The sequence below is a fragment of the Prionailurus bengalensis genome, chromosome A1, assembly GCF_016509475.1.
Source record: "Prionailurus bengalensis isolate Pbe53 chromosome A1, Fcat_Pben_1.1_paternal_pri, whole genome shotgun sequence".
In the NCBI taxonomy this organism is placed as follows: domain Eukaryota; kingdom Metazoa; phylum Chordata; class Mammalia; order Carnivora; family Felidae; genus Prionailurus; species Prionailurus bengalensis.
In genome coordinates, this window is record NC_057343.1 from 71,052,501 (window position 1) to 71,066,776 (window position 14,276).

Genomic DNA, 14,276 nt, shown 5'->3' on the forward strand with positions numbered 1-14,276 from the left:
AGTTTAGAGCATTGTAGTAACAACACTTTTAAATTTCCTTCTACATACATTGTTGTCTACTCATCAAATAAATCAGGTGCAGCATTTCATAGCTGGTCACACCGTCCAAGCCATCACCAGAGGACATAAAGGTCAGTTGGACCCAGGGCACCCAGTCTGTGTGGCAAAGCTGTATCCTGACTTTTTCTGGAATTCATGAGGGGCCTCTGGTCAGAGCTCCCACGGCCCCCCTGGATTAGGCCACCGTAAACGCCTTGGAAAGAACCCAGTTGAATGTGCCTGATGAATTGATCCGGCTTGCCCCCTCACAACTTCTCACTCAGACTGATCATTTTCATGGCTCCTCAGGACTGTAAGAGGTGCAGGAAGGAGCCAGTTTTCTTCCACGTCCATTAGAGAATTTTTTTTTTTTTAAGTTTATTTATTTATTTTGAGAGAGACAGAGACAGCATGAGTAGGGGAGGGACAGAGAGAGGAGACAGAGAATCCCCACAGAGCCTGATGTGGGGCTTCAACTCATGAAACCGTGAGATCATGACCTGAGAGGAAACCAAGAGTCGGACACTTAACTGACTGAGCTACCTTGGTGCCCTTAGAGAATTTCTAGAAAAATATTATCCCCGTAGCTATGAAAATAAAGCCCAGTAACTCATTTTGTAAGATATTTATGATAACAGATTCAAAAATAAGCTAATGCTCTCATATTCAGGTAAAAAGAAAGAGTTCTGTTATATTACTGTTTACTTACTTGTGCTAGAACCACAAGTCACATTCCTCACAGACCGTTAAGGATATGAGGTATTTAAGGTGAGATAGCTCTTTGTGTTGGCACTTTCAAAAAAAAAAAAAAAGTGTCAAAAATAACAATAAGGAGAATGTGTGTAATTGAAGTCTTCAGGGTTTTTTAATGAATCATTTTCCTTGATCCTCCCAGAATGACAGCAGGTTAACATGTTGTCATTATCAGTTTAAACAGCATTAACTTCTTCCTTGCTCTGGTATGAAAAGATGTAAATATGTGAGAGGCTGTTTTTAACATATGCTTCCTTATTTATCATTGATGTTCTAAACCTTGTTTCTTGTGTTTATTAATTTTCCTGAAAATGGTCATTACAGACTGTCATTGCCTTAAAACCCAGGTTCTTCCCTGGCATTGTTTATTATGTAGACCCTTGGCAATATTTGCGATAGGTACTAGCCAAGCTGTAAAAGAGGGGAAAAAATGTTCTTGCCCTCAGGACATTGACAACAATGTTTAGAAATGTATAGTTAAGGGGCGCCTGGGTGGCGCAGTCGGTTGGGCGTCCGACTTCAGCCAGGTCATGATCTCGCGGTCTGTGGGTTCGAGCCCCGCGTCGGGCTCTGGGCTGATGGCTCAGAGCCTGGAGCCTGTTTCCGATTCTGTGTCTCCCTCTCTCTCTGCCCCTCCCCCGTTCATGCTCTGTCTCTCTCTGTCCCAAAAATAAATAAACGTTGAAAAAAAAAAATTAAAAAAAAAAAAAAGAAATGTATAGTTAATATATAATCTCTTGGTTAGTTTGTTGAGGCTAGACACTATCTAAAATATTATCTATTAGTAATGTAGTAAGATAGCTTGGACGAACAAAACCTCTCTATGCTTAATTCTTCAATTAAATGTGCTGTATCTTTTAAATATCAGAGTCATGCAATTTTAATGCATTAGGGAACTTAATATTTTTCTAAGTCAAGAACAATGAAAACTATTGTTTTCTGTTTTTCTGATGTAAAAAAAATACTTAAGGAATTTTAGTGAGAGTTCTTTCAGTTCAGAAAACAAAGAATATTCTAAGAATGAATGTGCATCTCTTATTACATCTCATAATAGTCTAACATACAGCCATAGAAAAATTTTGCCACTTTTTCCACTTCTGCTGTTGGTAAGTTCCTGAATTTTTGGGTCTTCACAGTCTACTGTTTTTCAACAAGTGGACTCAACACCTTTGCCAGTTTAGTGCCCCTTGAAGATGCCGTCCCCAGCCACCCCCCCTTTTTTTTTTAATTTTTTTTCAACGTTTTTTATTTATTTTTGGGACAGAGAGAGACAGAGCATGAACGGGGGAGGGGCAGAGAGAGAGGGAGACACAGAATCGGAAACAGGCTCCAGGCTCTGAGCCATCAGCCCAGAGCCCACCCCCCGTTTTAAAAAAATTTTTTTAATGTTTATTTATTTCTGAGAGAGAGAGCAAGTGAGGGAGGGGCTGAGAGAGAGAGACAGAGGATCCGAAGCAGGCTCTGTGCTGATAGCAGAGAGCCCGATGTGGGTCTCGAACTCATAAACCATGAGATCACGGCCTGAGCTGAAGTCAGATGCTTAACCGACTGAACCACCCAGGTGCCCCCAGCCCCAGCCCCTTTTAAGAATCTGTCAAAACCAAGTGCCACCCTATAAAAACTCTTTTTAATAATAAAATGTGCTCAAATGTCTAATATCTTAAAAAGAAATATATACGTTATTCCATTTCTCTTTCTTCTTTTCTTTTTAAACAGGGATTTTCATATTACACCTATAGTCAAAAATAACAATGAACTTCTGTCATTAGCCTCCTACTTTTTTTTTAATCAAAGGAGGAAAAAACTTACCAACTTTGTCTTTCTTGAACCCTTCTACGCTTAGAAAATGACCCTTAAGTTTATCCTTAATGGAATACATAGGTAAAAACGGACAAGGAAATTAAGCAGGACTAAACCAAATTAGGGCTCGACAGAGGGAAGATAAATGGACTGGTACAGATTCCAGCTTCCTGCCTTCCCGTCACACTTCTTTACCTCCTAATCAGCCAAGAATTACCAGCTGTCTGCTCTGCATCAGGTTGGCCACTGGGCTAGTTTCTTGAAATACAGAGATAAATAAGGCATAATTTCCTGACCTCAAGTGGTGCAGAGCCCGGTATGGGGAGCCAGGCTCAGCGACATCTCTAGTCAACTGTGCAGAAGTATTCCAGTGCCACTGAAACTAAGAAAGGACCGCCAGTGCAGGGGGCGGGGAGGGCAGCTCCCATAGTCCTGCCACCGGGTGTGAACTCCCACTTCTATGCTGTAGGCCCTGAGGAACCATGGCAGGATCTTAAACCGGGAGTCACATCATGGGGTTCCCCTGGAGGGTGGACTACCCATGGAGGAAGGGGCGTATTATAACCATAACGTAACTTATTCCATCCCTGCCCAGGAAATATGCTTACGAGTGCTTACAAGACTCTTGCTTAGTAAGTTGATAATACGTGAGACCTGTCCTGTGGATTCCACTCATGTCGTCCAAAATACTCATTGACCCGACTAGAGAGAGAATGGCCTTCAGCACACAGAACACTTTCAGTCTTAGCTGATAAATAGCAAAATGCATTTAGTCAGGAGAATCTTAATCTTAGTGAGGTTTTCTTCTCTCTTCCCTTCTCCAGAATCTTCACCACTGTCACCATAAAAACTCACCTGATACAAACAGTTCCCCCTCACTAACATGTATATATTTTGGGGTACACTTTGTACTTCTGTGTATTTATAATTGTGAGTTGGGAATTGGTCCAGCAGTGACTCAGCTTTTATTTCCCTGGTGATGGCAAGCTCCATGAGGACTAATCCCATCTCTTCCTGTTTCCCACGCCACACGGAGCCTGACACACAGAAGGTCCCCGACGGTGGTTAGAGCAGGGCTAAACGTGAAGGTGTGAGAGTGGTATTATGTCAGACTTTTCCATCTGTAGGCTGGAAATAGGTTTTCTCAGAGAATAGCAAAGCTAACTGTGTTAGAATGAAATATTGTGTGGCAGTCAATTAACCAACTCTGGGGGGGTGGGGGGTGCCTCATTCTGCTGGGTCTTCTAAAAGATATAAGCAGTGGAGCTCATCCAGTCTGTTGTGAGGGCCTTCTCAGTACCAAAGCCTGAGCAAAGCAGAAATGCAAAAATAAGGGGCCTCTGAGCAGCCTGTAGCCAGACAGGAGCATAAAATAACCAGAAACCATTCACTCCCCCTATGTGTGTGATCAAAGGGGTTCAGCATTTCTGAGGAGGAGGGGAATGGCCAGGTATCCAGGGGAGAGAAGCACACTGAACCACAGGTGACCTGACCGTGCACTTGCAGTGGGGAAGCCACGAGGTAGGAGAGTCAGCTTGCCCTGAGCGACAACATGGTTGTTATAATGAAGGGGAGGGAAGGGTGAGCCACATCCCCAAGACTTCTGCTGGGGTGCTCCTCCCGGCAGGGCGTGCGTGTGGCCCAGATGGTGTTGTGCCGTGAGGGGGCAACCAGCGTGGGATTGGGGCGGGCATCATTCAGGTGGGCATCACTTCCTGCAAGCGTCAGAATTTGGGAAGTAGAACCCAAAAACCGTTTGTTTTTGACACCCTTAGCTAAAGGGAAGTTAAAGAAAACCACAGTCTTCACTTGAACAAAACAAGAGGAGTATGTCACTGAGAGGAATTGCCATATGTTTCATTGGGATGAACATCCTGATTCACTGGTGCCAGAGAGTAGTTGCATTGTCGGTAGAAGGCAAAGTAGGACTTCATTTATTTTCTTGAGTGAGAATTAGCTCGAGATCGGAGGCCTACATGTCCCAAATCATAGAGGATTGTTTTTTGTTTTTTGTTTTTTATTTTTGTTTTTTGTTTTTTCTAAGGAAAGGAAAACTGATAGGGATTTATTTCCATCCCTATAGGTTTCTTTTCTTGTTCAGCAGGGTCTTTCTTGGGAAAACGTATTCTAGGAAAAACTCATTCTGCCTTGTCTGTCTTCAGAGCACTGCCATCGGTGGTGGGAGAGCTCACCTGCGGCACCTGCTCCTGTCCGCGTTCCCGGCCTTGTGTGGGGCTGGCACACGGGGGGCCTCGGGCCCTTGACCAAGATCTGCCAGCAGAGTCACAGGTCGCTGGGGGGATGTGCCACACGGCTAAGCTACAATTCCAGTACCCGCCCCTCGTTGCCGACCCTTACGCAGAGATACCTCTGAACCTTCCTCTAGAAAGTCAAGTCTTCAGTTACAGAAGACAGGCATCTGGGGGTTACACTCAGGCACCTTCTGTTTTTATGAATGAGGGATGTGGGAGACAGGAGGGCCTAACACTCTGCATGTTATAACCCAATTACTGTTTAAAGCAAATAGAGAAAAGGATTATTTTGTTTAGACTAGAAACCCAGATGAACTCTATTCTGATGTTCTGTGGTGAGAATGCTTAGACAGAAGATTCCCTGTGATGCATGAGCAGAAGGAGGGGACTTACTGTGCTCCAAGATGGAGAAGGAATGTTGAAAGAAATGCTTTTCAGAAAATTCTATGGGCCCTTTTTTTTTTTTTTTTTTTTGGTAAGTTTCCCAGACAGACCACTGCAAAGCCAGCCAGTCCGAGACTGACTGAGACACCAGGTGTGCATCTGCAGGTCTCGTGGTGGCAGTGGGTGTGTGCAGCGTCCTGAGTGTTTTACCAGCTTTATCATTGCAGCCCCAAGCTGTTTATTGGTGGTCTTCCCCCAGCAGACGGTCAGTTCCTTAAAGAACTTACATCACTAAACTGAAACTCCTTCTCTAGCCACTGCTGGGCACGTTCTGTGTGCCAGGCTCTGTGTCAGGTGGGGGACACAGCAGGCACAGTCCCAGCCCCCACGGAGCTCGCCGTCTGCCTGCCGGGGAAGACCGACAACACGGAAGTCACTAATCCCAGCTCACCTCGGATACTTCAGACAGACCCTCGGGGAGTCTGTGAACGTTCGGTGAATGAATGACATTCCTATACTGTCCACAACTTGACTTAAACCGATCAGGAGGTGTTTTTGTATTTTTATCTTATAGTCAAGACCATGGACTTTTCTCTTCCCATGGAAGTTCTATCTGATCAGGTAACAGATGGCTCTCATTCCAAGAGCTGAACTGAAAAGACAAGAAACAGCCTGTAGAGGAAACAAATTAGGTTTCCAGTGTGATTTGATGTGTTATGTGGCTAATATATATGCCTTGGATGGGGAGGGAGGTGAACTGAGTATCTGTAAATACCATTATTTATATAATCATCACAGCTGAATATTTGTTAGAATGTATACAAATATAAACTTTTCTAAGAGTCACTAAAATAATGTGGGCTTTTAGAATTTTATGCTCACCTTTTAAGAAAAGATTTTTCCTATCTTTTCTACTTCATCTGGGCTCACCATGTTAGTTTTCTTAGGCCAGTTCTTGCATGTGCCATTTAAACACTGGAAATATGTAACAAATCATTCTGGCGTTGGTTTTAAGCGTGGCTGTGTTTAACTGTGGCAGGATGTGTACATGAGGGCGAATTTCACCTTGAACCCCATGTTTGACCGAGCGTCCTGGGAGGGCTGATTTTCTGCCCAACACTCCTTCCAGCCGCTCAGTGCTCACTGGGGCTCCCTGAGAACACGCATGTGCTTGATCATTGTAAAACACACATCAGTTCTTCGACCAACAAAGGATATAAAGCAAGTAAAGTGAAAGCAGCTCAAGTGAATGCTGAAAACCAAAGCCAGGGGTGGTTTTGTCAGGCTGTGGAAACCTCTGAACTGAGGCTGCAAGGGTCACAGGGAAGGACTCGCACACCTGGGCCAGTCAGTCTTCAGCAGGGTGAGAATTATGACAGGGGGCCGTGCTCACTGAGCACCTGTCAGGCACCAGCTACCAGGCAACCAGGCCAGGCCTTTCACTCACGCCTCTTATCCCCAGACTGTGGGAGCACTGAAAGCCCACGGTGTAGTGGCCCACCTGACTCACGCGGTGAATACATGACGTATGGGGGCCTGAGCCCAGAGCTCAGACTCTCCCTGCCCACTGACAGGCTCACCCCCTCCCAGCAGTGGTGGCTGGGATGACTCTCTGGCACTTGGGTAACATCTAAAACGGCTGCCAGCCTCCTCTGTGTTTTTCTTTGAAGGAATTGGGCACTTCGGGAAGCCTGTGTGTATTTGCGCATCTGACCACAGGTCTGCATAGGTCTCGGTTTTCTCTTTCTGCCGTTTGAGCACAGGAGTTCGTGTTTCACGTGCTAATGCAACCTTCACACAGAGACGATGACAGAGTGCGCTAGCACTGGGCAAGTTGGGCTTCTCCGCACAGGGAACTATAAGTCCGCGACAAGTAAAGGCTGCATTGTTATGATTGTTACATGATAACGAGATTGTTCTGCCACCCAGGGGAGCTGGAGATCCCCAGTTCGGCTCCAGTTCTTATATCTGGATGTGAGCTTTGAACCAGCTCCCAAGAAAGGACAGCAATGGGGTGCACGGCCCCCTTCCAGGCAGCCTCCACTGAGAGATGCCAGCAGTTAGAAAACACCTGTTGAACCTGCTGTCTCTCTGCTTCTCGTCTTTTCTGGCTGATTGTTGTCCACATTCCTAAGCTCAAGCATACAATTTTATTTTTCCTTAGATGTTTACTATTTGGGACAGCAGAGGAAATGTACAGATACACTTTCTTTTTTTTTTTTTTTTAAACATATGAAATTTATTGTCAAATTGGTTTCCATACAACACCCAGTGCTCATCCCAACAGGTGCCCTCTCAATACAGATACACTTTCTTAGTGTAATTGTTCAGTTTTTAAAAAGAACTGTTAACATTATTTCTACTTTGTTTTTTCATCTGGTTAAAGCACCAGGTGGTTCCACCGTGAAAATTCTGCAATCACACTTTTCTTCTCACCCCTAAACAATGCAGAAAGCTCTGAAGCCAGCTTTGGCTAAGGGGGCACGGTTGCCGGCCTCCAGAGGATGGACAGCCAGCGGCCTGCCGCAAGCTTCTAAGTACATCAAATGCGCTTCTCAGCAAAACCTGTGAAAAACACGGCCCAATTGCCAAAACCAACAACGGTGCACGTGTGGTTGTTCGTTTCTGAGAGACTGAGTGAACTCAGGAGGAAGCCTCACGTGCAGAGAAGGCTTCTCCACACCGACATCGCGTATGTATGTAGGACACGACCTGGCCGTCGAAGGCCTGAGGGGTCCCCTCCAAGGTGGTGCAGCCCATGCTGGAGCTGTGCCTTGGTGGCCTATATGGCCAGCCCATCATCAGCCTCCAAGCCAAATTCAGAGTCCGTGGAGGGAAGACTCAAGCACCAGCTGGAAGTTGTGGCCTTGCACCCTCACCTGCTGGCAGTGGGGGCCTGGCTCACACGCCATCAGGTCCGGTATGAATCACAATTTGGCAGATAGATACTTTTATTCCTGCTGGCGAGGTGCCAAGACGCAGCCAGTCTTTAGCTGTGCTTGAAGCACCAACGGTGACAAAGCGGTGATCGTGAATGTCGCGTGAGCCAAACTGAAGTCGTTAAGGACCGCCACGTTGCTGGGTGGTAGCGTCGTGTTTGTGGTAACTGAGAGAAGGCAGGTGGAGCTGCCCACCTCCTCCTGGGCCACATTAGCTCCACTAAAGATAGTGGTTCTTAACTGTCAGTTACTGGAATAAACGTCATTAAAGGTTATTTCAATCCAGGAAATGACCTAGGAAGGATCATCTGGATTTGATGTGTGCCCAGCCCAGGTCCTCGAGTATGCTGCTCAGGGTAGAGAAAGCAGGGCGGGTCATACTGTTCGAAATCCCCCCAAGGAAAGAGGAAAATGTGGATCCTCGTAATCAAATGGCAAAACTGATGTTTCACGTCTGGCAGAGCCTAAAATAGAGCATCAGATGACTTGAGTGTTAAGAAGAGTGTTGTGGTCTGTCGACACCACCCTGCTCCTGCTCACACAGGATGTCATCAAGACATCTGACGACTGTAAGAGATACATTGGTGACATGTGGAATGGATAATAATATGAAGTGGGCTTTAAACCAGTTAAAAATCTCTAAAAAGACCAAAAAAAAGTTGGCCAGCCACTTGAATAGAAAGGGAGGTCTGTAGTGAGTTTGGGGCCCTACCTTTGATTTTTGCCTGCTTGACATTTTTATCAGTCACTTGACAGGGACATTATAGAGGTTTGCTACTCCAGTTCGGGGGTGATAAAATTTTGAGGGATCTGAGTAACCTAGGAGACAACAGAATTGAAACTGAAATTAGGGGTGCCTGGGTGGCTCTGTTGGTTAAGCATCCGACTTCAGCCCAGGTTATGATCACAATGGTTCATGGGTTCGAGCCCTGCATCGGGCTCTGTGCTGACAGCTCAGAGCCTGGAGCCTGCTTCGGATTCTGCACACGAGCACAGGCACATGCCCATACACACGTGTGCACGCTGCCGAAGTGTTCCACTGCTGTGACAAGGGCTGCGAGCACAGGACAGCAGCAACGGGAGAGCATTGGGGAGATGGGGCGCTTCACTGGACAGAGATGGATCCTGGAGCACAGGAATGAAGAAAGCAGCCCCAGCCCCCGTTCTCAGGAGGCTTACAACACAGTGACAGGGAGCCCAGGACACAGGTCAGTGGAGCCACAGAACTTTTTGTCTGGGCTTCCTTCTGGTCTGGGAGAATGGGAAAGGGCCAGGTGCCCCCAGAGTCAGTGGATGAAGAGGAGCTACCGAGGCCAAGGGCAGAGGAAAAGAGCCTTCTGGTAGAGGGACCCTGGCAGTAAAGGCAGCAGAGGGTTCCACGGCACCCAGGCAGGACCAGGAGCTGGGGCGCTGGCCTGGAGCAAGAAAGATGGGGGAGGATGGCCTTAGACCTTCAAAGTGCTTCACCCAGGAAAGGGACTAGGATTGTTTTCTGTTACTTGAAAGGGTGAAATTAGGACCTTTGAAGTCCCACGGATGACAGCAAGAGGCAGATTCTGCTTCTGTGGAGGAAGAACTGTCCATCTTGGCCAGTAAGTGAGGGAGTGTTTGTGATACCCTGGGAAAGGTGGTTCTTTCCTTGAGCAGGAAATGAAAGCAAAAGATTCTTGCCGTTCTGTCCACACTGTCCCCCAGCCCGGGGAGTGGGTCTCCCACATGTGACGGCCTTTTTTCCAGGCACCGAGCGTCCCTTCAGAAAACAGCTGTCAGGTGTCTCGCCACAGCCCACAGAAAGAGATGCCTGCAGCAGACACGTGTGTGCGTGTGGAGAACGGAAAGGAAGCTTTCTGGAAGGAGGGCCCTCGCTGCATACATTTTTTAATGCTCCTCTTAACCCACTGAGTGTTCGTGACGCACTCTTGAGGGATCACAGCCTCGGTTTGGAAAACACGAGCTAGAACCCGCCTCTCAGAAGTGTCGCCTGCATGTCTGCCTCTGCTCAGCTTGGTTAGCATCTGTGTCCCTGAGGCTCCTTGAGGAAGGAGGGGTCTGGGTGTGGGCAGGGCAGAGAGCTTACTCCCATCTCCTCCCCTGCCACCCACTGGGCTCCCCACCTTCCTCCCTCCCCCCCACCCCACCCCCCTCCTCCTCACTCCTTTCCCCCAGCCCTGCCCACAACCCACCCCGACCCCCGCAGCATCAGGCGTTTTCCATATGCTTTGCACCGAGGGCACTATTTTCTACAGGAAGGATCAGAAGTGGTGACCAAGTCCTCAGTCCACAAGAGCCTCTTTAACCCACACGTGGGGAAAATCTCAATATGTGTTACAAAACTTACAAAAGTATGTTTCAGCATACGTACAAAGAATAGATTCCTTTGGCTGGTCTGACGTCATAGATCTATTTATAATACATTTGAAAATGGGAAAATAGGTTATGCCTAAATTTCAGTGGCACTGCCTGCTTCATGGAAATCCTATGTTGAAAGTGCAGGAAACCTCTGTGTTTACAGATTCAGGATTTGTGGTCACGAAAATGCAAGCCTCGTCCTCCCTACCCTTGGTGACTTTCGCTATGTCCTTCCCCCTGGTTCTGCCCCAGGCTTCACCTCCTGGTGCACACGGCTGCTGCCTGGAGAGCCCCCGCAGCCGGGACCTTAGCAAATGCTGCACCTCACATGGCAGGTTTTCCTTCCCTGGCCGTGTGATTCCAAGAACCTGCACACATTTTTGTCATCGGTGTCTGCCAGCATCAGAAATTAATGTTCAACTAAGCGATTGTTCACACGCACAAGGAAACGTGACTTGGAGAAGTTGTTTGCGGGAATCCCACCTTACGCTGAAAGGGCGTGCAGAGTCGTGTGAGCGGGGCTGCTGTGCAGACTGGCTTTCCAGGCCACACCCCACGGGCTCGTCCACCCTCTGCTGGTCCTGGCGGGTCGCTTGATCCTTGGAGACTCATTCCTGGTCTCTCAAATGAGAGTTAAATGAGATAATTACACTTATTAGCCGTACGTTAAGCACTTTAAAATGTGCCTGTTAAAAAAATTTTTTTAATCCTATTTCACACTGAAATGAAAATTAGGGTTTGTTTGTTTTTTTTAACCTTCTCTGCAAAACTCTCCTGAAGAGCACCTGGGGGGCTGATGGATTAGTAGCAGGGTCCTCAGCCTCATCAGGTTTCTGGTTTTGTTTGTTTTCAGGTTGCTCGGCTCATGGAGATGGGATTTTCCCGGGGTGATGCTTTAGAAGCCCTGAGAGCTTCAAATAATGACCTGAATGTGGCTACCAACTTCCTGCTGCAGCACTGAGGGTCCTGGGCAGCGACACACAGACTGGCCAAGCTGCCGCCCACAGCAGGCGGGCACCGGCCCCGCTACTGAATCAGCCTGAGGTCACGCTCTCTGGCACTGACGGTCTCCCATGTTCTCGTGGGCAAAGGGCGGTCCCCGCTGCTCCTCCCTTAATTCCAAGATCACTGCTGTTAAAAGAGTATCGAAAATAAGTTTGCCATTAAACTAGCATGTATTTTCTATATTTTTTTATTGGGCATTTTCCTTAGTTTGAAAATCATCACTCATTCCTGATGTGTTTAAAATACATTAAAGTTGCAGGTTTCTGTAAGCAATTGAATAGCACCGCTGATGGGAAGTTACTGTAATATTATTCTTTTTACTATAATGGATCCTCCTACATTATATCTGATCATAAATGCTACCACTGGACAAAGGGGAATGTTATTCAGGAAGAACATGGCAAAATATTCCTTATGGACTTTTTCTCATCACTATTTTTTTCCTCAAATTTGCTTTCAAGCCTCAGTGACTGTTTGGTGTCCACCTTTCCTAGGGGGTGAGCAGGGCGTGTCTGCTGCACACAGTCTTGGCCAGCCCTGAGTGTGGAGGGAGAAACAGAGAACCAAACTCTATCCACACTGTTCCGGCCCATTTCAGTCCAGGGAATCTTTCCAACTCCCTTTCCCTCACCTCCATTAAGAAATAATGATCATCGAATACTGATTCAAGGTTCTGGAAAACTGTGAAACTTAGCTGGGGTTCCTTTTGCTCAGAACATCTACAGTTAGCCTCTCAGGCTGGACGTGGAAACAGGATGGAGAGAGCAGGGGATCAGCCCTGGAACAGCCGCAGGGCCCACCACACTGGAGGCGCATCCTCCCCGGCCCGGGCGCATCAGGACTTCCGCTGCAGCCAGGGCACACAGCGGAGGACACGGGCCCAGGCAGAAGGGAGGCGGAGGTGGGAAAGGCAATTGTGTGACTCCTACGTTCTGCAAAATGAGCAGAAATGTATCAAATTGATGCAAATTTGGACAAGTGTAATACTTACAATAAAGTTTTTAATGTGTTTTACTTTGCGGTATTTTTTATTCGACTTACCTAAATCTTTGTTCTAAGCTGTGTAATTTATCAAATATAAAACATTTTTTTTGCCAATGCTCATCATTCTTCAGAAGATTTGGGTGCTTTTTTTTTTCTTTGGAAATGAGAGAAAAGGCCCCTTTGTTCCTGTAACACTGGCCCCGTGAGGCCTCATCCGTAGGCTTGTTAGGGCATCAGGCTGCTTGGAACGGGAGTTGGGATGACTTGGGAGCCCAGGTGGTTCCAAGTGTCTCTTGTCAGCTTGAAGGGACGGCAGCGGGCATCTGCAGCCACATTCCAGGCCAGTGGCTCCCAGCGCAGAGGTATATGCAAGTACTAACCTTTGAGCCCATCTGGATCCACCCCTGACCTTCCGGTGCAGGGGTCCCAGGAGACAGCGCCCCGCGTCCAGAGATCTGCCATCTCCTATGCCCCTTTTCTCAAACAGCACTGAGCAAAGTCACACCAAACCACAGGCGTAGTGCTCACTCACCTGAGGCTTCTCCATGCATCTCACGGAGGATGGGGGCAGAGAGCCCCATGGGGAGGAGCCCAGTGTGAGGCCTCAAGCAGAGGTGATCACACCTCAAAGACCCTCATCCTGCCCAAGGAGCCCAAGCACCCTTCCACGGCAGGAAGTATAATTTAGTGTAAATTGAGGCAGTGCTGGCCGTGTGGCCACAGCCCTGCACCTAACAGTGGCAGAGCTGGGAGACCCCCTCAGGCTTTTCCTGACTTCCAGCCTCTTTCCCAACTGCCTGTAGTTGCCAAGTTTCCATTAGCTTCCATCCTTTTCATACAACTGCCCAGCCTTTGCCACCTTCCTAGTCACCACCCCCCAGATCATCCCAATCCCTACCACTCCCCAACCCCACACACATCCGACTCTTCAGTCTTGGGCACATCCTCTTGACCTGGCTGGAGTTCCCATCGCTGGCCCACTGCTGCTTCCTGCAGATTTTGACCCAACAGCCACCAGTAGCGGGTTTGAATACCCAAAAATACCCCGCATCCTGTCAAGACCCCCAGAAATCTTTCGGGCTGATGGGCCCCCCCCACCCCCGCAAAGAGAAACCTTTTGTGTTTGATGCATAGTGACGCGTGCCAGACGGGGGCATTAGCGAGCCGTTGGCTTGGTTTCCTGACGTCTAGAAAAGTTCATGTAGACATTTGACTTTGTGCAAATGGCAGCAACAGATCGGGCCTCATTTTCAAGTAAGCCAGTTCCACTTGACAAGAGGAAGAAGGAAAAAGTTGTCTGTGGTGAACCCTCCCCACCCTTCCTCAAATTAAGGAGACTCTGCCTTTGGAGTTCTGATTCATCAGCTTGGACCGGGTTTGGGATTCCAAAAGGAAAATAATTTCAAGGAAATTGAGCATAAAATTGTGAATGCACGCATTCCACAGTAGCACTTAGAACTTTGTCTGAGTCCCTGAGTGTAGATTTCTGCCACAGTGCTTCTCAAGTGCAAATGATAGGGTCTAAATCATAAACTTGAGGGGTTTTTTTTGTGTGTTTTGTTGGTTTTTTTTTTTTACTCAGGTAGCTGAAGTGATATTTAATTTGGGAGAATCAAAGGTTATTTTTCAGAATCCCCTAACCCCTGTAGTGTGTTTGTAAAGGGACAGACCAAGAATATCAAAATTGCCTTCTGGCTCAGACTAAAATTTTAGTTCCCAAACTTCAGTCTCTCATGTAAGAAGACTTACCAGAATCATGTGAATTTGCTAA

General features: G+C 47.3%; 1 protein-coding gene across 2 annotated transcripts in view; it reads left to right on the forward strand.

The window, feature by feature from the left end:
* UBAC2 (UBA domain containing 2) overlaps window positions 1-12,535 on the forward strand; it is a 173,695-nt gene extending 161,160 nt beyond the window's left edge. The window contains exon 9 of one of the 2 annotated variants that reach the window (XM_043582266.1): window positions 11,370-12,535. In XM_043582266.1, the coding sequence (XP_043438201.1) occupies window positions 11,370-11,477 (108 nt within the window). In that variant the 3' untranslated portion in view covers window positions 11,478-12,535. Of the gene's footprint in view, window positions 1-7,614; window positions 9,078-11,369 lie in introns of those variants that run through there. The other variant, XM_043582270.1, reaches the window with a different exon arrangement.
* Window positions 12,536-14,276: the final 1,741 nt, after the last annotated feature.